This window comes from Protomyctophum parallelum (genome assembly GCF_964188405.1).
Source record: "Protomyctophum parallelum genome assembly, chromosome: 19".
In the NCBI taxonomy this organism is placed as follows: Eukaryota; Metazoa; Chordata; class Actinopteri; order Myctophiformes; family Myctophidae; genus Protomyctophum; species Protomyctophum parallelum.
In genome coordinates, this window is record NC_139717.1 from 41,608,060 (window position 1) to 41,630,608 (window position 22,549).

Sequence of the window (22,549 nt, forward strand, 5' to 3'; positions counted from 1 at the left end):
GCAGGCAAAGGGGCTGGGCGAGGTCCAATAAGTTGTTTGTATACCATCCCCACACGGTCACACCGATAGCCTATACTTAAATTGCATCAATATTATAATTTCACCGCATTCATATATATTTATTTTAGTTGTCTATATCCTGCACTTTTCATGTATCGCTTTTTCTATTATGAATAAAGTATAGGCATATATCAAGTCAATGCTGTTTTGCAGCTCTGTTCTGTTTTTGTGTGTGTGTGTGTGTGTGTGTGTGTGTGTGTGTGTGTGTGTGTGTGTGTGTGTGTGTGTGTGTGTGTGTGTGTGTGTGTGTGTGTGTGTGTGTGTGTGTGTGTGTGTGTGTGTGTGTGTGTGCGTCCAATTTACACGTTGTAAATGTTATTTGTCACCTCTGAAACTGACAGTCTGCAGTTTGACGAATAAGTCATAAATATCACGCCACTATCGCCTCGGAGACCCAGACGTTTTTATTGCAGCCACTAACTAACTATGCAATGAATACACGCCATGGGGGATCCTTTAACATTGCGGACTCAGCTAAAGGTAAAAGGTATATATATATTTCTACCTGCGCACAAGTTCCGTGACGACCGTGTTATTGTGCACGAGAGCTGCAACACGCACCTGACCGTACACACGAACACGAACACACACGCATGTGTTCACACACTCGGCGACGCCACACCGCAATCCACGCATGTCGCACATGCACTCTATAGCTGCAACCTTGCACAATCGAAGTGTGTGTGTGTGTGTGTGTGTGTGGGGGGGGGGGGGGGGGGGGGAGAAAGTGGCGGTGGGTGGGGCGCAGTTTCCCTCCCGGCAACATTCGCCTCATCATCTGCTGTTATACACAGCGACAAAAACAGATGGATGCAACAGCACTGCGGGAATAGTCGCTTCTGTTCTACTGCGTCCTTTTCTTTAGGCTGGACTCTCTCGCAGACTGATCACGTCTTCCGACGCTGCATGCTGCTGCTGATGATGAGGCAGCCTACAGAGCGAAGTTATAGGCTATAGTCTCGCGTGCGGGCCGCTCCGTTACAAAAAGCTCTCACTCACTGCGCTGTTTAATGCGGCGCAAACCGGACGCTATATATCTCACGTCCACCTGCATGCACGGGGAGATCTGCTGCAATCGTGATGGTCTTATAAGGTATAAGCGTGACTTCTGGGCGCTGAGTAGAGGCATCCCTCCTCTCTCTCCCTCCCCCTCTTTTCTTTCCCTTTTCTCCCGCCCCCTCCCTCCCTCCCTCCCTCTCTGTCTGTCTGTCTGTCTGTCTTTCTTTCCTCCCTTCTGTTCTTGTTGGTCTCTCTCTCTCCTCCGGCTCGGCAGCAGGGCTAACCCGTCACTAAGCCACTTTTAGCACTGCCGGGGAACCCGAACGCAATGGAGCGGCTTGGCTTCAGGACCTCGGAGAGCGCCCGGCTTCTGCTGCTCTGCGTAGTTGGTAAGCGCAGTGTGTGTGTGTGTGTGTGTGTGTGTGTGTGTGTGTGTGTGTGTGTGTGTGTGTGTGTGTGTGTGTGTGTGTGTGTGTGTGTGTGTGTGTGTGTGTGTGTGTGTGTGTGTGTGTGTGTGTGTGTGTGTGCGCGTGCGCGTGCGCGTGTGCGTGTGCGTGTGTGTGTGTGTGTGTGTGTGTGTGTGTGTGTGTGTGTATTTGCCAGGTGAAGTGCGTGCATGCAGTGCAACTATACTGGATGTGTTTTGTTTGACAATCGGCGTCGTGACTGACTCCTCTCTCTGCAGTGTGTGTGTGTGTGTGTGTGTGTGTGTGTGTGTGTGTGTGTGTGTGTGTGTGTGTGTGTGTGTGTGTGTGTGTGTGTGTGTGTGTGTGTGTGTGTGTGTGTGTGTGTGTGTGTGTGTGCGCGTGCGTGCGTGCGTGCGTGTGTGTGTGTGTGAGAGAGACGTGTGTGTGAGAGACGTGTCTGTCTGTCTGTCTGTCTGTCTGTCTAGCCTATTTGCGATTATATGTTCACACTATTCATGTTATCGTCACTGTCAGTTTGCGATTTGCCATTTCAGCACTATTTGAAGTAGGCTCGTGGCATGTCTATAAGGAGGTTGCTCTGTTGATGCTGCAGATTGCATAGCCTCTCTTCAGTGTACGTGCATGTGTTCCAAGTCTCACTTTGCCGCGAGGAACGAGAGGTGGAAGGTGCATCTTTTGAGAACAAGAGAAGAAACTCCCCGCTAAGACCCATGTGTACAGTAGCATATACCACTGTTTCTAGCTGATTCTGCATATATGAGAGAGAGAGAGAGAGAGAGAGAGAGAGAGACGGCCCTGTCCGTAACCCCCCCCCCCCCCCCTGGTGCCAAAAGTCACTCAACCTCATTCATCACCAGATTCCCGATTGAATAGGCCCTATACTGTTTTTCAAAATGTAAATAATAATAATAATAATAATAAATGTTCAAACATTAGCTCGATTGTGTTTGCTATAGAGCTTGTAGATCTGCTAAACATCCATATATCTGTGTGTTGTCACAGGGGTTCTGGGCCGGGCTGTGGTCGTAGCAGAGCGGGAGGGGGAGAACCTGTCCGGCCTGTCCAGCAATCCGGACAAAGGCATCTTCGCCGTCCGGGAGAACGGCACCACCTGCCTGATGGCGGAGTTCGCCGTCAGATTCCTGGTGCCATACGATGTTCTCGCACTCAACGGGATAGATGTAAGTCATGTCACCGGCTGGCCGCTGCATCCCTTCCGCAGGCTCTTTGCTATATAACAAAAGGACGGACGGGGGTGGGATATTAATAGCTTGTTGGATTTGGGGCCAAAAATGTTGGAAATGAATCTCGCTTGAGGCGATGCCCTGTGCGTCATGCGTAATGCTGGGTGCGCTATAAAGCTGCGGGAGGGGAACATTCCACAGTGTTCAAATTGAGGTTTCTCTTTTTTAGATTTGTTTTAGGATTTTTTTCCCACACCAAAATATTTTGATTCTTCAACGGCTATATAATTATGCACAGCAGGTGCTGCACCGCTGCGGTTATATATGGATCAATGCTATCATAGGTGTATTTGAACAATGACCTTTAGGCCTACATTCGTATAGGCCTATATTATGCTTATGCAAATGTAAAAATCGATACAATACATAATATGATAGTTTTGATCCAATTAAGGCTTATGCGGTAGGCCTATAGACCTATACAACAACTTAAACCCCGTTTAATTTCTCTGCATGTTCAAGTTTTAGCACCAATTTGACAATAATGACACATGCCTATAATGTCTCGTGATTAAAAGCCAAAGAACCACTTCGTGTTTATAGCGTGCTTGGGACGATATGGGACGTATAGTTTCCAGAAGTCCGGCCAGTATAGGTTAAGCCAAGGTATTGTGTCTATACTATTATAGCTATAATGTTCATGTCCACATTGTGCCCTCTTACTCCTTCCAGTTAATCACGGACCAGGCCGTGGTGGCTGTGCCCCGCGGGGCCGAGATAGACGGCCAGTGTGGAACCACGGAGGCGGAGATCCACATCTCTTGGAAGAGTAACGCGTACACACTCCGCATCTACTTCTCTAAGGTGAGGAGTGATTCACTGGATTTATTTATATTATCCGTGTTTTATCTTGTATATAGGCAGGTGTTCATTTGTTTGGTTTTTCCCCCTATATGGCTATAGGCCTATACTTTAAAACCTCTTACCGAAAATGATGCGTTACCCCCGCAAGCAGTCGAGTCGATTCGATGGTTTTCCCCTCTATAAACGAAAGCTCAATATAATGTGTGTGTGTGTGTGTGTGTGTGTGTGTGTGTGTGTGTGTGTGTGTGTGTGTGTGCGTGTGCGTGTGCGTGTGCGTGTGCGTGTGCGTGTGCGTGTGCGTGTGCGTGTGCGTGTGTGTGTGTGTGTGTGTGTGTGTGTGCGTGTGTGTGTGCGTGCGCTTGCGTGCGTATGTGACGTTGCAGGAATTCCGTGACAAGGGATATATGTGGAAGGCCAGTAAAATGGTGTTCGTTTACGACACAGCGGAGACGACGCATTTCAACGGCGCATACAACCGTGAGAGTTCCCTTCACTATAAGCACACTCCACTCCTCTCCATGCACCGGCACATCAGAAGAACTGCTGACCAGCACATTTTGCGCATCATCTTCTTTTTTATTGATGTTTTTTGGCTTCTATATATATTTTTTTAAATATATATTCAGGGATTTCCATATTTTTTTTCCCCTTGGAGTCTGTCTAATTGGAATTAACCTTATTGTCATATAGGCTATATTTTGGGAGAATAAATCCGACGGCTCGCCCCTTTGCCAACTCGCCCCAAGCGGCGGAAGGTCCGGGGCGAGCCGCGTTCACTTTGAGCGGGGGCGAGTTGGCAAAGGGGCCTGTTACCCGTCCAATTACCTTTTCCCTACCTTTTTAGTAGCCTAATTCGAAATGTAATTTAGATATATCATGTAACGTATAGCCTGTAAACCACAATAAGGCATGGCAAATTTCAACCTCGTGCATGCCCCCATTGAAGATTTACAAACAAAATATGTAGCCTAGATATTTTTGGCAAGCAACGCCGTTGATATATAGGCCTGGCTGGCCTATAAGGCAACCTCTCTCTCTCTCTCTCTCTCTCTCTCAAATCTCCCTGTCATGCAGTGGATGTATACGGCTGTGTACTTCTTCTTTAATATTAGGAGCTATTCCCCCAGTATAATGGTATTCGGCTAATCTATCGCTGTCTGTCTGTCTGTCCGCAGCGGGGAGGCACACGGCCAGTTCCCGGCGCCTGTCCGCCCTGGTGACACCGGAGGGCCGCTCGTTCGTGTGCTCGGCCCAGCAGACCTTCACGCTCATTTCCACCGACCACCAGAAGGGCGTCACCATGTCCATGTACGAGATCCAGGTGCAACCCTTCGACATGACGTCCGACTTCATCTTTAGCGAACGTAAGAATCGCTCAGTTATATTCGCCTTAATTCAACTCTGATCGCTAGAGACTTGTGTATAGCCTATAGGCCTATACTCCAGTTTTTAGGATTTACTTTTAATTGCTGCAGACATTTTCCACTTCTATTCTCTAGAATAGTACCTGCGTCTATTGCTGGTTTATTTTGTTCTATTTCTCCTTATTTTCTCATTTTATTTTATTATTTTCTAAAATAAAATACCGATAGGCCTAATTCCTTCACACAAAGAAGCTGAGTTATAGTTCGCCTTTTTACGGCAGCTCATTTGGGACAAAACACTGCATGTGCAGCATATGGGCATTATGAAAGACAGATGTGTAGATTTTTAGATTAAAATAAGCAATTTAGCAGTATGAGACCCAGTGCACATGTCCTGAGAGCTGCGGTGCACTCTGGATGGAGCTATGTAATTTTTCACCCCTCGTTATTGGATAATTATTACATCAGATTAATACAATGAGTTCCACCCATAGAGTATTAAAAGGATAGAGACTAAACTGGCGCGAAGCTCCGCCCCCCTCCTATTCATGTCAGTGGAAGTTGCTCAGTGGCGTTTTGAAGCACCCGGAAGGCTGCCGTACCGTCTATTTCCGCATTTTTTCGCTGATTCAGCATTTGGACACCAAATTTTGGTGTCCAAATGCGGAAGTGCAGCTGGGCTTTAACATTGAGCGCTCGGTTGCACAGGGTTTCCTCGTCAAGAATCCACGGCTCCGCCTGCAGTCCTTCCTCTTACCACTAGGGCCCAGCGCTTCAACATTGGAGTGCCTATAGCTGGCCCCTTGGTTCCACCAGATCAGAGTCTGTTTTAGTATGACGCATGTCCGGTTTTGTCGCCATCTTGAATGCTATTACCAATAGCACCATGTGCTAGCGAGCAAGGCGATGTCTATCCTGTCTCTAGAAAGCGCCAATATTCCAATCAAAGTGACCGATTCCGAAAATGGAAAGTCGCGAGCCAATCTTATAGCGATATTAAACGCCTTATGACGGGTATACTCGTCCTCTGCACCTCACGTATTTATTTAATAGGATAAAGCATCAAATGTGTTAGGTCCTACCGTGAATTTCAACTTTTCCAATGTTGTTGGTGTTTTTGGGGCTCCTCTATGTGTCTTCGATAGGCCTATACCCCCACAAATACCCAATTTTGAACAATCAGGCTTTCTCAAATTGATCTCAGAACAGGCCAACTGATTTGGTGATATGTATCGCCCTACTTGGTATTATCCCTCCCCCTCTGGACTCTTCAGATCTAAATGAGCATTTCCTCTTTGTTTACAATGTCCACCATTGTTGCTTTTCGCTGGCGGGACGCGGTAATATAAAGATATATGGACTGAAATAAAAGTATAACCAAAAGGCTGTGGTGGCTAAATAGCAACACCAGCCACATCAGGACAACGTGGCACTGCAGTTGAAACTGCTTAATTTAGAAGCCAGACAGAAATGACTTGATTATATCAGAGTGGTACGTGATTTAGGCTCAAACCATTAGAAATACATCTGAGGGACATAAACAATATGATATTAAATATTAAATGCCGTTTTAAAATGCATGGTGTAGTTCCTTTAAAATAAGAATCAATGGTTAATCCGGAATTGTCCTTTGACCCATTCTGACCGGGCACCCATTTTGGTGTTGGCATCATGTTATGCTTTAGCTATTGAAAAATAGCAGATCTACAAGCTCATATCGCGCCACCGAGTGGCGCGATACGAGCTTGTAGGTCTGCTATTTTTTGAAAAATCGAAGAATGACTGACATTTTTAGAATCTGATCTCAGGTCAGAATGGGTTAATCAGACCAGTGTGTGTCCAGTGGAAAACTCGTATGAATCTGATCTCAGGTCAGAATGGCTTAAAGAATGTGTGGCGACTGCAGGGTGAGTGAGTTTTTTTCCACACAAAAAAAGACCATGAAAGAGAATACCTAGTAATGAGGATGATGATAGGCCTATGCATCATGTAAAAAACATTCTAGGAACCACTGAGCGAGAGTTTCTCCATTTAACACACACACACGCGCGCACACACACACACACACACAACCATGCACGCACACACACACACACACACACGCGCGCACACACACAACCATGCGCGCGCACATACACGCGCACACACGGACGCATGCATGCTTGCACACACCTCTCTGGGGGGCTGCTGCAGTGTGAGGGCCAGAGCTGCAGAGAGCGAGCGAGCGAGAGAGAGAGAGAGAGTGTGTGTGTGTGTGTGTGTGTGTGTGTGTGTGTGTGTGTGTGTGTGTGTGTGTGTGTGTGTGTGTGAGAGAGAGAAAGAAAGAGAGAGAGAGAGAGGTCATTAGACTTTATAGGTGCAGTTCTCTCCTTGCCCTCAATGCAGTTTTTATAGACATACTTTAAAGCTATGTGACTGGCTATGTCCTCTGGAGCCAATCACCTTGGGAGGAAGTGAGAACCACTCCCGGTGAGACGCTGTAAACTGGGCTGCGATAGGCTACTGTACTGCTACTGTACTGCTCCGCTATCAACCACTATCAGAGCTGCTCATTTAACCCTGTTATATATAGGGTGTAATATTGTGGGCCCACATGGATCAGGATTTAGTAGTGTATAGTTTTCCCCACAGCTTTTTCCGTAACATCCCTAGTGGCAGTGGTGTAAAGCAGGGGTTCCCAGCCGTTCTATTACCACAGACTGGCTGACAGTTCGCGAATGTTTGCGGACCGGCATGGCTGGGGGGTGCGTCGCGGTCGCGTATCATCATACCAAAACACGGAAGACAGTTGAACAGCCTCAAGTAGCCTACCGGCTAGGCTTGGGCAATATACCGATATTACCGCTTACCGCAATATTTGAAATCAATATTGGTAATATGGTGGAGTATATAAATAACACAGAATACCGTCATAATACTAATATCGTAATTTTACCGTCATGTAAATATGGGGGGAAAAAAAGTTTAATAATTGTCTACATTACTGTATGTGTGTGTCTGTCTGATGAATTTACGAGTATTTCATTTTAAACAACTATAATTTGCCTAATAACTTAGTGTCCATGCATTGACTGGCACTGACGCTGAATTACGGCGACGAGGCGACAGCAGCGTTGTCGGACCGCCTCCGGCCAGGAAAGCAAACAAAACATGGCGCCGGTGAGAGTAACAAGTCCTAGCAAGTTGGTTCGTAAAAAAACATCTGGAAATACTGCTGTTTTTATGGCAGCATTTCGGGTTCCAGCCAAATGAAAGAGGCCGATAATCGATAATACCGATAATCGCGATATCATTCACGGCATCAATACCGATATAAAAAAATCAATATCGCCCAAGCCTACTACCTACTTATACAAAACATTCATTAACCCCGATATACATTTTGGCCATTTGAAAATAGCCGATCTACAAGCTCATAATGTCTTATGACTCGTGATGTGATGCTTTGTGAGCTTGTAATGTAGATCTGCTATTTTCAAAACTTGAAATGGTACATTCTGCATAATGAATTCAAGGCTCACGACGCACCACATTGTGAGTTCATATAGATCTGCTGCTTGCGCTATTTAACCCATTCTGACCTGAGATCAGATTCATACGAGGTTTCCACTGGACACACACTGGTCTGATTAACCCATTCTGACCTGAGATCAGATTAAAAAAAATGTCAGTCGTTCTTCGATTGTTCAAAAATAGCAGACCTACAAGCTCGTATCGCGCCACTCGGTGGCGCGATATGAGCTTGTAGATCTGCTATTTTTCAATAGCTAATAACATGATGCCAACACCAAAATAGGTGCCCGTTCAGAATGGGTTAAAAAAAAACTAAAGTGTGAAAATACTTCTCGAGATATCTTTTGGCCAACATTCCCCAAATAGGGAGGCTACAGTACATTATTATATGGAGGTTAAATAAACACTGAGGATCTTTCCGTGTGACCATTACTATACACGACATTTTCCCAGCATAATGCATACTGTACTGTAGAGTCCTTGTGAGAGAGAAGCAGCATGTGTGTGAATGCTCTGCTGGCTGACTAAGCCCATTAGACAGATGAAGACATCAGCAACGGTTCGTTTCGCACAAAAAGTTGCATGCAACCATACACTGCCAGTGTGCGCTTGCAGCCTCGCACGCACGCACGCACGCACGCACGCACGCACGCACCCACCCACCCACCCACGCACGCAGGCACAAACACATGGGTTGTTTAGTAGAATTTTGTTTTGAATTAATAATAATTTCAAAACATATTCAAATGTGTGGACCCTGCCTTTGATGTATACTGACGTCACTGCCGTTAATCAGGAGGAAGTGCTATTTTCTCTCTTTTGTCTAATTTCTCTTTTGGGTCACAGGCTAAAAGGTTTGGGAACCACTGAGTTATCCCCTCTGTAACGTGTGTGTGTGTGTGTGTGTGTGTGTGTGTGTGTGGTGTGGTGTGCGTGGGTGCGTGCGTGCGTGCGTGCATGTTCCTTCTCGCAGCCTACAAGTGCATAACGGACCAGAGGGAGCGTCTGGAGGAGACTCTTCCCATCGTGCTGGGCTTCATCCTGGGTCTGATCGTGGTCATTACGCTCGTCGTGTACCACTTCCACCTCAAGCTGACCACCACCACCCAGCAGCCGGCGCTGCCCAGGGACCGCTCCATGTACAAGAACATGTAGTCACTATAGTCTGAGCCCAGGGACCGCTCCATGTACAAGAACATGTAGTAAACCTGAGCCCAGGGACCGCTCCATGTACAAGAACATGTAGTAAACCTGAGCCTCGCCATGCACGGTGAGACCCAGGGGGGGGCGTCATTCTGGGGGGGTTAAGGCCTAGTCATACTCCAGTTTTAGGTGATGAGGTGACCACCGAAACTGTCGTCACCTTATGAGGTGACCACCGAAGGTGGTAAAAGGTGGTCACCTCATAAGGCGACCACAGTTTCGGTGGTCACCTCATCGCCGAAAATTGGAGTGTGAATAGGACTTTAGAGAGGCCATTTATTCATATTTCCTCATCCTCTTCATTTTTTCAAATATTATTATTTTTCAGATTCAGATTTTATAACCATAATTAATTAATGAATCACTTTAAGACTGGCTCCCCTGTTTTGGGCATGTCATTACTAGGTGTAATCTTTTAGAAAATTATATATATACAGTATCTCTTTTTAAATAGCAGATCTACAGGTTCACAACACATCTGGTTAGTTTTGAGCCTGTATAGATCAGCTATTTTTCTTTATACAGTTTTCTAAATCGGACTTAAATGGACACGTTCTTCCATAAAATGACGCCCCTGGTGAGCTCACCCAATCCACTGACTCACTACGTTTCTGACTCAACTCCTGCAAATAACAAGCAGCACAGAACACAGTCCACCGTCTCCTGTTAAGGTTATAGAGAGCACAGTTCCTTGGAGTTTGGAATTTTCAAATAATCGTCGTCAGCCAGTCTCCACGTTTGATTTTCATATCAGTCTGGAAAAAAATGTATACATAAAAAAAAAAGAAATAATATTAATTTATTTATTTTTATGAATGATTCGAATATTCGCACTTAAGAACTGTAGAATATTCAAAAAGAATATTTTGATCAGTCAAGCACATCCCATGTGTTTGTGTGTGTGTGTGTGTGTGTGTGCGTGTGTGTGTGCGCGTGTGAGTACGTGTATGTGTGTGTGTGTGTGTGTGTGCGCGTGCGTGCGTATGCATGTGCGTGTGTGTGGGTGTGGGTGTGTGTATGTGTGTGACGTGTGTGCGTGCGTGTGTGTGTGTGTGTGTGTGCAATGTGCATCCGTGTGTGTGGCCTACAGTAACTTGAACTTTTGAGTTCCATAGGCTACAGGCTCAAGTGGTGAATGACGAGAGTTTGAACAAAAGTTTAAACAAAAACAAGTTTCTCAGTTCATCAGTTTGAAGCATGGTGCAGATAAGCCTATATACACTATTGTTTCTTTTGACTGATAAGTGGGGGAAAAGAAAAGACATTGCTTGTGCTCTCATTTCCAGTTTGTCTCTGTCTAACAGAGACTACATATCAGAGATTCCATTGGCCTTGTTTGGTCATATATCGTTTATTTACCCCAAGAGCTTCCTTTTATTTTTCTCCCTTGAATGCAATCATAGTGTCGACTGTGGAAAGTCTTGTGGTGTGTGCAGGTGTTATCAGTGGCATTCCAAATTATACAAAGTTGCAATGTGTTTTTTGCTTTTTATCACCAGTCTTCTTTTGGATCCCAAGTTGTGGAACTTGTAAAATGAAAAGGAAAACAAGCAAGTATGGAAATAAATACCTGTCAGAATGTTCCTTAAAGACACACAAATGCAGACCTTATCCGCTCACATCAAAACCTTAGAAGCGTGCGTATTATGTGAAAGTATAAGAAGGGATTATTTGAAAAGGATGTGTATGTATAATATTTTCAGAAACAACATCTATGCATACACCTCTGCTGATGCAAACCTGTGTGGTATTCTGTTCATTGGAATAAATTTCACTGGAGTCACCACTGCAGCACAACCCTGTCTCATTATTTCACCTTCATTTGCCGTGAAAGCGGCGTCGATTCTTGTCAGCAACACCGTTGTACTACGGAGTATAAATTAGGCAAAAGGGGTTGACCGAGGCACGGCCTGTGATCGATGCGCCTGTCGGGGGCGATGCAGCGCCAGGCGAGGGGCAGATGAAGTATTGATCTTGTCGTTTTACTCTGGGCAGCAAAAGGAAACATGATATGAGTCTAATTGAAAATAAATAGAGCATTCCCTGTCACCAAGCACCTATTTGTTTTAGCACCATAGACATCATGCATCACCTATACTGTTGACACAAAGGTCAACAGGAAGCTAAGTTTCTTCAGTCTCTTCAGTCTTCACTTATACAGTAACTGAACAGGCAAGTGTGTGTGTGTGTGTGTGTGTGTGTGTGGGGGTGTGTGTGTGTGTGTGTGTGTGTGTGTGTGTGTGTGTGTGTGTGTGTGTGTGTGTGGGTGGGTGGGTGGGTGGGTGGGTGGGTGTGTGGGTGTGTGTGTCGCCCCCTTTCATGACGACGCCAGGCCCAGGAAATAATTCCCAATGCATTTTCCCATGCATAGACATTTCAAAACGTATTTATTTAAAGACCTTATAAGCATCGTACAAAGCCAACTGGAGTTGTGACAAATCATGACAACAAACACAGAATGTTTGTTGTCATGATTTGTCACAACAAGAGATGGCTTTGCACTGATGACGCGAAGGAGCCCACAGCGTCGCCAGCAGTCCCCAAGGACCCCCTGGAACCTCCCCAAGGACCCCCTGGGATCTCTGTGTGTGTGTGTGTGTGTGTGTGTGTGTGTGTGTGTGTGTGCGCGGGTGCGTGCATGCGTGCGATGATCCAATCACTCGGATGTGACGTGGATTGAACATGCCAAATCCAGTGGGCGGGCTTTATATTTAAGTAGCGTGTGCGCACAGCTGCTGTCTGTGTTTGGGGCAACTTGCTGTTCAAGGTATGTTTGTTTGAGCACGGTTTTATCTACTATTAACACTGTTATTGTTTAAACATTAGTGGTTTTACCTACTATTAACACTGTTATTGTTTAAACATTAGTGGTTTTACCCCTCCATTAACACCGTTATTGTTTAAACAGGTGTGTTTTTATGGGACTGTTGATTGTTTATAGTGGGAGAAATGGACAACAATATGTCCTTCTTGAGAAGGAAGCAAACACACTAAACATTGTTCTAAACCAGCGGTGCCCACGATTTATTTTGACTTTGAGAGCTACTTGCTCAGCAAGATCTACCCACCGAGTACCATTGCTGAAAATAGTCTAAAATGTCATGGAATAGGTTAGCCGCAATTTGCAACTCTAGATTGTTTTATAATGGGATGAATCTAGAGTTGCAATACCCTCCATTGACTCCCTACTCAGCCAATTTGGTTTGTGATCTGCTTGTCTTAAACTACGTTAAACTCACCAACATTGCAGCTGTAGTCCAAGCTTGAATTATTCTCTTTCAATCTGCCGAGCTTGTTTTTCATAAAAATCCACCGTAGAGATGTTATGAGATACTTTCTGTCAAGACATCCTCAGCAGGTGATTCTTTTTTGAAGTGTTGCAGTTTGGAAGCACTCGTTTTTGTTAACGGGTCGCGCTGCGGCCTCCTGCATTATGTGCAAATTCGAAACAGGTGGAACGCAGGGCCGTTCAGTGACATACGACGAGTGCTTCCAAACTCCAACACTTAGAAAAAGAATCACCTGCATAGAAGTTCTTGACAGAAAATGTCTCTCATGCACCTAATACGTCTACCAAATACGGTTGGTAGAGCTAATACCTATACTGCATGATGTTACTGTATAGAATGAGTCAACTGACAGTGTCTGCTTAGCTCAGTTGGTAGAGCTCTCACCTTTGGACTACAGGGTCACTGGTTCAAATCCGGGTAGCGACAACTCAGCCTGTGATTCTTATTTGTGCATATTGTTCTCTCTCTCTCTCTCTCTCTCTCTCTCTCTCTCTCTCTCTCTCTCTCTCTCTCTCTCTCCCCCCCCCTCTTTCTCTCTCTCTCTCTCTCTCTCTCTCTCTCTCTCCACATTTTTGTGTGGTATTTAGCAATTTTTTGAAGAGAAATGAAAGGGGTTTAATTACTTTACTTAAAAAATGTCAATGTATTTTAAATGGTTACTGTATCGATTTAAAGGTATATTCAGTGATTTCACTCAAAAAACCTTAGGTTTCGTTTTTGGCTGTGGGACCCAGCCTTTCGTCCAATCAGGATAGAGAGTCAAAAACGAAACCTAAGGTTTTTTGACCCCCAGGGGTTAACTGGGGACAGGGAGGAACTCCTTATATGGCCAGCACACTCTATAGTAGGGAGGATTATCACAACAAAACAAAAAAATAAGTGATATTTGAATTAAGTGAAATCACTGAATATACCTTTAAACCATTTATCGTGATACGCATCGTATCGCTGTTAAAGTGTGTCGTTACACCCCTACTGTTTACAGCCTTCTATGCTGTAGATCTGTGCAAACCAACGGGAAGAAAATGATGGCCAATGTGTCATTTTCTTCCTTGGTTAGTGTGTTGACTTTACTGGCTGATATTGAAGGTAAGTGAGCGTAGTTTATTATCTTTGGCTGTCGGGCAGAAACCTTGTATCTCCATATTCAACCTTTTTGTAAATTAATTTCCTTACTTGGTCATGCTACAGTGTCACACACTAAAGTAGCAAATAGCCGATCTACAAGCTCACGATGCAAAGATAATCCATTATTGATTTTTTTTAATATAACATGTTGCATTTTTTAATATTGAACTAGAGCTTGTAACTAAATATTTACATTGAAACACAACAGATTATTATATTAATAATAAATAATATCATTGGATCACAGTTTCTACCCAACCTTCATCTTTTCTCTTCTCTATTCTTTGCTTTAATAAAGTTATTTGTTTTTGTGGTCTGTGGTTTTTAATCGCATTTTATTATTTTAATAAGTCATTTCTTCTTTCCTATCTATCACACTAGTTCTTCACTAGTGTATGTGGTGCGTGATTCGGGTCGTGTTTCGCATAGTTTCTCAATTGATTGGAACTGTATCGTTTTACGTTTTGTCATTTGAATTGCCGGTAAAGTGTCATCTCATCAGTTCACATCACATATGAATACAGGCCCGGTATGTGATGTGCATTTATGTGATTTCTTTTCTTTTTTCTCCATGTGATTATTTCACAGCTCGCCATTCACGTCGGTCGGCCTCATTTTATTTAGGCGAGGTACACACTGTTACGTTCAGAACAGGACGTGATGTAGACGCATCGTTCACGCCATACTAATTTTGTTTATTGCTGTTGTGTTCCGAGTGTCTGTACACATACCATATGAACACAGGCCCGGTATGTGATGTGTATTGATGTGATTTATTTATGCTTCTATTTGCAGTTAAAACGTCGTCATCCATGCCGGTCAGTAGGCGAGGCACTGACAATGGGCCTGTGACCCAAACGTTTTCTGCTGCACTTTTCACTTAGCACTTTGCAGCACTTTATGAGCATGAAAAAATAAAATTAATATATTTTCTTAGTTTCTTAAGTTTTCCTTAAGGTATCTGTGGAGTGAGTCTTCCAGTTTTCAATTGTATAAAGAGAACCTTCATAGTCTTATGTTATTATAATAAATAAATAAACACACAACGAGGCACAGGCATGGCGCTTCTGGTTTACTGGAATGGGGTTCGATTCCCTGCTGCGCTCGAATCATTGTGTTTTGGCATTTACAAACTGTCAAATGAATTACATCTCATGAACGGGCGTAATGGAGACAGTGTATCAGCTGTATAACTGTCAGGCGGTGACTCCCGTTACGTTGCCTGTGGATTGTGCTCGTGTCATAACTTAACCTAATGAAGAATCTGTTGTTCACACTTTTAGAACATGCATGCGGTCGGTATGAGGATCATATCTATCATTAGATGCCCCAAAAATGACCTTTTGTAGATCTGCTTTCATTTACTATATATGCTGGTGAATGATACACTTTAGGTATTTATCACTCTCTTAATCCAGAGCGACAAAGCATGGCAATACATCACATGCATAAAAAGTAGTCAAACATGCGTAATCTAAGAACATGTACAAACTAGAACTGCACTCTGTCGAGTGCATACTTGCTTGTTGCACACTAGTAGGCCATAAATGGCCAACTAGTGCGCAAGCAGAGCGCGCAAGTCCTTTCGACCGCTGTAAACTGTCAAATCTCAGTATCTCTGTGAAGGAACATTTGAAATGATTAATGTTTAGATGTAACTATTTGCTACCTACCTACTTTATGCATATAAACACCTAGTATTATTAAGTATGGTTCAAGTTTCTATCTATATAAGAAATACTGTTTTATCGTTATATATTCTGGATCCCTTTTTAGTTTTTCAGAGACAAATAAATCATTGATATGTGTTGATATCCCCCAGCTGTTCCGCCATTTGATGTTTATGCAAGAAAACAGCAAATCTGTGCCTGGTTTGCTGGGACCAAATGACCACAAATGACCATTTCTTACGTCATCATTAAGAGCTAGTCATACATATACACACCACGTACTCTGGTCCCAGCAGATCAGGCACAATTTGCTATTTTATTTTTTACTGATTATGTATATAGTATACGTATGACTAGCTCTAAATGATGACGTAAGAAATATATATAGTATATATATAGGCATATACTATATACGTATACATATATACTCTATACTGTATAAAGTGTGTAGTTGTAAGTTGATTAGCGGTATACTGTGGTTACTTTGCGCCAAAAACCGTGACAGCTGTTCCGCCATTTGATGCTTACGCAGAAAAACATCAAATCTGTGCCTGTGTTGCTGGACCAAATGACCACAAATGACCATATTTCTTACGTCATCATTAAGAGCTAGTCATACACATACACACCACGTACTCTGGTCCCAGCAGATCAGGCACAATTTGCTATTTTATTTTTTACTGATTATGTATATAGTATACGTATGACTAGCTCTAAATGATGACGTAAGAGATATGGTCATTTGGTCCAGCAACACAGGCACAGATTTGATGTTTTTCTGCGTAAGCATCGAATGGCGGAACAGCTGTCACGACGAAGGAGACCGGGCGAAAACATTACTTGCGCGCTCTGCTTGCGCAAGTAATTAAACGATACATACTGTGCTAGGACTACATAAAATGCAATTATAGTGCTGTCTATACAAGTCTGTATAAAATTCTATCTAAGTCTACATAAAGTGCTATCTATAAGGGGCTATGATTGAATTATTTTAGTGTCATGCCACCTAGTTAATTGCCCATCCCTCATGGGATTATATGACACCTTTTCATTGCAACCAGAGCTTTATTTTTCTATATACTGTTATTATTGCCTACAGTGTAAATTGTAAAATGAATTATTGACTTTACTGTTGAAAGAAATGTAAATTAATGTGATTGCTGTTGGACCTGTAAATTACAACAAAACAAACTAAGGCACTGTTTGTGGTACTTCCTGGTTTTCCAGAACGGGGTTCAACTCCCTGTGGTGCTCTGCTCAATTTGTTGTATTTACATGGTTTATTTTCTGCTCATTGTGTTTCCTTTTCATAGATGATAACCCCCAGGTTATTTTATTTATTTATTAGATTCCCATTAGATTACTGTGAATCACAGCAGCTACTCTTCCTGGGGTCTTTACTGTGTTTGTACTCTCTACGGTTAGGTTACCAAGTCTATTTATTAGGAGACCAAGCCCAAAGGAGTGGCATTTCTTTTACGATTTCAGAGGATTTAAAAATGGGGAAAATCACAGAAAAGCGAATATTATATATATATATATATATATATATATATATATATATATATATATAGTCCATTGTCTCGGACCGCATACTACAGTGTGCCATTTTTTCTCGATTTCGGAGGATTTAAAAAAGGGGAAAATCACCGAAAAACGAATATATAGTCCATTGTCATGCTACTAGTCCTACATACTTAAACCTACCAACCCCATCCTACTTAGGTTCATCTTACGGTGGACATGTTTGCCTGAAAAGGAATCTTTGAAAGGTGTCATAGTTTTAGAAATATAGTGCTTTCAAATTTGAGACTTTTATAATGCGGCTCAATGGCAGATTTTGGCACGTCAAAAAATCACTATCACCTAGAAACTCCATTCACACTTTTTTTTTTCAGCTTACTGTGGAGACACATGCTGGAACTTTTTACTTTGAAATGTTTTATAGATTCTGAGTTAATTGTGGGCTCGCCACAGCGAGCACACACTAGTTATGGCCAGTTTATATTTATTCTTTATTTATTCCGCCACTTTTTTTGTTACTACTTCCACATACTTTATGCTAGAAATTTAGTTCAAACTTACTTATACTTTTTATACTTTTTAACTTTTTAACTTTTTTTTACATTCTTTATAATGAGAGTCGATGGAAGAAAGGTCCCATTTTTCACAGTTAACTTTTTTGAGCTCTTATTACTCCGTCATACTTTCACTTTGAAACTTCATTCAAACTTTATAATGTTCATCTATCTTTGAACTTTCATTGGTGTTTTGAAAAAGTTTATACTTTTTAAAATATTTAACTTTATTTATAGTTTTTTCCTCCCATTGACAATGTATGGGATTCATCTCTAAATCAACCTCACTTTTGCAGCCTCATTACTCTGGCATACTTTGTCGTAGAAACGTGATTTAAACTTTAGAAAGCTCACACGACTCTGGACTTTTTCGTGGTTCAAACCGTATTCGAATATGTAATATATAACGTTTTTTCCGAAATCGCAGTTTAATCGCAGGCCGTTTCGCCTAATTAGTGCCAACTTAGAGTGCGGGGCTTCTTTGACTAGAGTGTGGAAACTGAAATTATTTCCTTGAAAATTTACCAAACAAATTGTCGTCCCGGCCAAAATATTCATTGTACACGCATGTTCTTTGGTCATTTTGTAGCCACACAATGTGACCACCAAAGCACAGAGACATACAGAATGTGAACTACGGCCTTTAAAGTGACACAAATACAGTCAAGCTGCTCATTGACCTCCATTGTATAATTCTTACGAGGAAATTATCGCGATGACAATTCTTAACTCGCTCTTATAACCACATTTTCGATCGTACCAACACCACAATTGCACATGGTGTACCATTCGACTTTTACTTTTTGCGATAGAGCAATTTGTTCGGGCATAGTTTTCCCTCATTCAGGACCATTGAAATCTCCCAGTCATAGTGCTGGCAGTCTTTTACACTTCCACAGCTGAGACATATAAGGGCTTAATTACAGGGCTGAAATTAAAGTTACAAGATCTCAATGAGTTGCTCTGCGATACCTTGTGAGCTTGTAGGTCTGCTATTTGTGCAATTGGCTGGCCTTTACAGAGCTCTTGCAAGAGCACGCACGCACACACGCACACACACACCCTGTCTTCCTATTGGCTGGCTTTTACACAGCTCTCACGCACGCACGCACGCATGCACGCACGCACGCACGCACGCACGCACGCACGCACGCACGTTTATAAAATAATAACTTTAATAAAATGAAAAATAATAATAATAATAATAATAATAATAATAATAAAAAATAAATAAAAAAAACAAAAAAAAAAACATTAAAAATAATTTTAAATGAAAAAAATGAAAATAATGGGAAAAAAAAACTTTTTTTTAAAAGGGGAAAAAAAATGAAAAAAACTTTTAAAATGTCTTACTTAAAAAGAAAACACTTGAATTCATTTTTTAATAACGTTTTTATTTTATTTTTTTTTACATTTAAAGAAAAACTTTTAAAAACACTTCTACAACTTCCACATACTTTATTCCGCTTTATGCAGTTATTTATGATTAAACTATAGTTTTTACAAATGTTCATACTTTTTTAACTTTTACTTCAGCTTTAATACATTTTCTACTTTTGTTTACAATATGAATATGCTACAGTCCCGAAATTTTGATTATGGATTTAGACCACCAATGGGAACACTATTATTCCGGTCCCCAAGTTTCAAACTTGACACAGCAATAACTTTATACATTGCATTTTACGCGAGCCCACGCAGTTTCTACAGTTATGCAGTTATTTATGCTTATTCTTTTTACAGATTTTTATACATTCTTTTTTTAACTTTTCCTTCAGCTTTAATACATTTTCTACTGTACATTATATACATTGCGTCTTTTGGCGAGCCCACGCAGTTTCTGCAGGGAACTGCTTTCTAGTTTAACTTAAACGCCCAATGCATTCTCTATGGCAATAGCACAAACTTTGGCATGCTACTAGTCCTACATACTTACACCTAGCAACCCCATTCTAGCCTACTTAGGTTCATCTTACGGTGGACATGTTTGCCTGAAAAGGAATCTTTGAAATGTTTCATAGTTTTAGAAATATAGTGCTTTCAAATTTGAGACATTTAACATAGGGCTCAATGGCAGCTCTATAGGCACGTCAAAAGTCACTTTCACCTAGAAACTCCATTCACACTTTTTATTATTCAGCTTACTGTGGAGACACATGCTGGAACTTTTTTTTTTTTAAATGTTTTGTAGTTTTTGAGTTATTTAACTTAAACGGCCAATGCATTCTCTATGGCAATAGCACAAACTTTGGCATGCTACTAGTCCTACATACTTACACCTAGCAACCCCATTCTAGCCTACTTAGGTTCATCTTACGGTGGACATGTTTGCCTGAAAAGGAATCTTTGAAATGTTTCATAGTTTTAGAAATATAGTGCTTTCAAATTTGAGACATTTAACATAGGGCTCAATGGCAGCTCTATAGGCACGTCAAAAGTCACTTTCACCTAGAAACTCCATTCACACTTTTTATTATTCAGCTTACTGTGGAGACACATGCTGGAACTTTTTTTTATTTTTATGTTTTGTAGTTTTTGAGTTATTTAACTTAAACGGCCAATGCATTCTCTATGGCAATAGCACAAACTTTGGCATGCTACTAGTCCTACATACTTACACCTAGCAACCCCATTCTAGCCTACTTAGGTTCATCTTACGGTGGACATGTTTGCCTGAAAAGGAATCTTTGAAATGTTTCATAGTTTTAGAAATATAGTGCTTTCAAATTTGAGACATTTAACATAGGGCTCAATGGCAGCTCTATAGGCACGTCAAAAGTCACTTTCACCTATAAACTCAATTCACACTTTTTATTATTCAGCTTACTGTGGAGACACATGCTGGAACTTTTTTTTATTTTTATGTTTTGTAGTTTTTGAGTTATTTAACTTAAACGGCCAATGCATTCTCTATGGCAATAGCACAAACTTTGGCATGCTACTAGTCCTACATACTTACACCTAGCAACCCCATTCTAGCCTACTTAGGTTCATCTTACGGTGGACATGTTTGCCTGAAAAGGAATCTTTGAAATGTTTCATAGTTTTAGAAATATAGTGCTTTCAAATTTGAGACATTTAACATAGGGCTCAATGGCAGCTCTATAGGCACGTCAAAAGTCACTTTCACCTAGAAACTCCATTCACACTTTTTATTATTCAGCTTACTGTGGAGACACATGCTGGAACTTTTTTTTATTTTTATGTTTTGTAGTTTTTGAGTTATTTAACTTAAACGGCCAATGCATTCTCTATGGCAATAGCACAAACTTTGGCATGCTACTAGTCCTACATACTTACACCTAGCAACCCCATTCTAGCCTACTTAGGTTCATCTTACGGTGGACATGTTTGCCTGAAAAGGAATCTTTGAAATGTTTCATAGTTTTAGAAATATAGTGCTTTCAAATTTGAGACATTTAACATAGGGCTCAATGGCAGCTCTATAGGCACGTCAAAAGTCACTTTCACCTAGAAACTCCATTCACACTTTTTATTATTCAGCTTACTGTGGAGACACATGCTGGAACTTTTTTTTATTTTTATGTTTTGTAGTTTTTGAGTTATTTAACTTAAACGGCCAATGCATTCTCTATGGCAATAGCACAAACTTTGGCATGCTACTAGTCCTACATACTTACACCTAGCAACCCCATTCTAGCCTACTTAGGTTCATCTTACGGTGGACATGTTTGCCTGAAAAGGAATCTTTGAAATGTTTCATAGTTTTAGAAATATAGTGCTTTCAAATTTGAGACATTTAACATAGGGCTCAATGGCAGCTCTATAGGCACGTCAAAAGTCACTTTCACCTAGAAAATCCATTCACACTTTTTATTATTCAGCTTACTGTGGAGACACATGCTGGAACTTTTTTTTATTTTTATGTTTTGTAGTTTTTGAGTTATTTAACTTAAACGGCCAATGCATTCTCTATGGCAATAGCACAAACTTTGGCATGCTACTAGTCCTACATACTTACACCTAGCAACCCCATTCTAGACTACTTAGGTTCATCTTACGGTGGACATGTTTGCCTGAAAAGGAAACTTTGAAAGGTTTCATAGTTTTAGAAATATAGTGCTTTCAAATTTGAGACATTTAACATGGGGCTCAATGGCAGCTCTATAGGCACGTCAAAAGTCACTTTCACCTAGAAACTCCATTCACACTTTTTATTATTCAGCTTACTGTGGAGACACATGCTGGAACTTTATTTTATTTTATGTTTTGTAGTTTATGAGTTATTCAACTTAAACGCCCAATGCATTCTCTATGGCAATAGCACAAACTTTGGCATGCTACTAGTCCTACATACTTACACATAGCAACCCCATTCTAGCCTACTTAGGTTCATCTTACGGTGGACATGTTTGCCTGAAAAGGAAACTTTGAAATGTTTCATAGTTTTAGAAATATAGTGCTTTCAAATTTGAGACATTTAACATGGGGCTCAATGGCAGCTCTATAGGCACGTCAAAAGTCACTTTCACCTAGAAACTCCATTCACACTTTTTATTATTCAGCTTACTGTGGAGACACATGCTGGAACTTTTTTTTATTTTTATGTTTTGTAGTTTATGAGTTATTCAACTTAAACGCCCAATGCATTCTCTATGGCAATAGCACAAACTTTGGCATGCTACTAGTCCTACATACTTACACCTAGCAACCCCATTCTAGCCTACTTAGGTTCATCTTACGGTGGACATGTTTGCCTGAAAAGGAAACTTTGAAATGTTTCATAGTTTTAGAAATATAGTGCTTT

The 22,549-nt window shown here is 41.6% G+C and overlaps 1 protein-coding gene across 1 annotated transcript; it reads left to right on the top strand.

Moving 5' to 3' along the window:
• Positions 1-1,387: 1,387 nt before the first annotated feature.
• Positions 1,388-9,567, top strand: lamp5 (lysosomal associated membrane protein family member 5; the record flags this gene model as incomplete). The annotated part of the gene is made up of 6 exons (XM_083790241.1): positions 1,388-1,448; positions 2,490-2,668; positions 3,404-3,535; positions 3,919-4,012; positions 4,711-4,899; positions 9,386-9,567. 6 exons carry the CDS (start codon positions 1,388-1,390, stop codon positions 9,565-9,567), a joined length of 837 nt encoding a protein of 278 aa, XP_083646367.1.
• Positions 9,568-22,549: the final 12,982 nt, after the last annotated feature.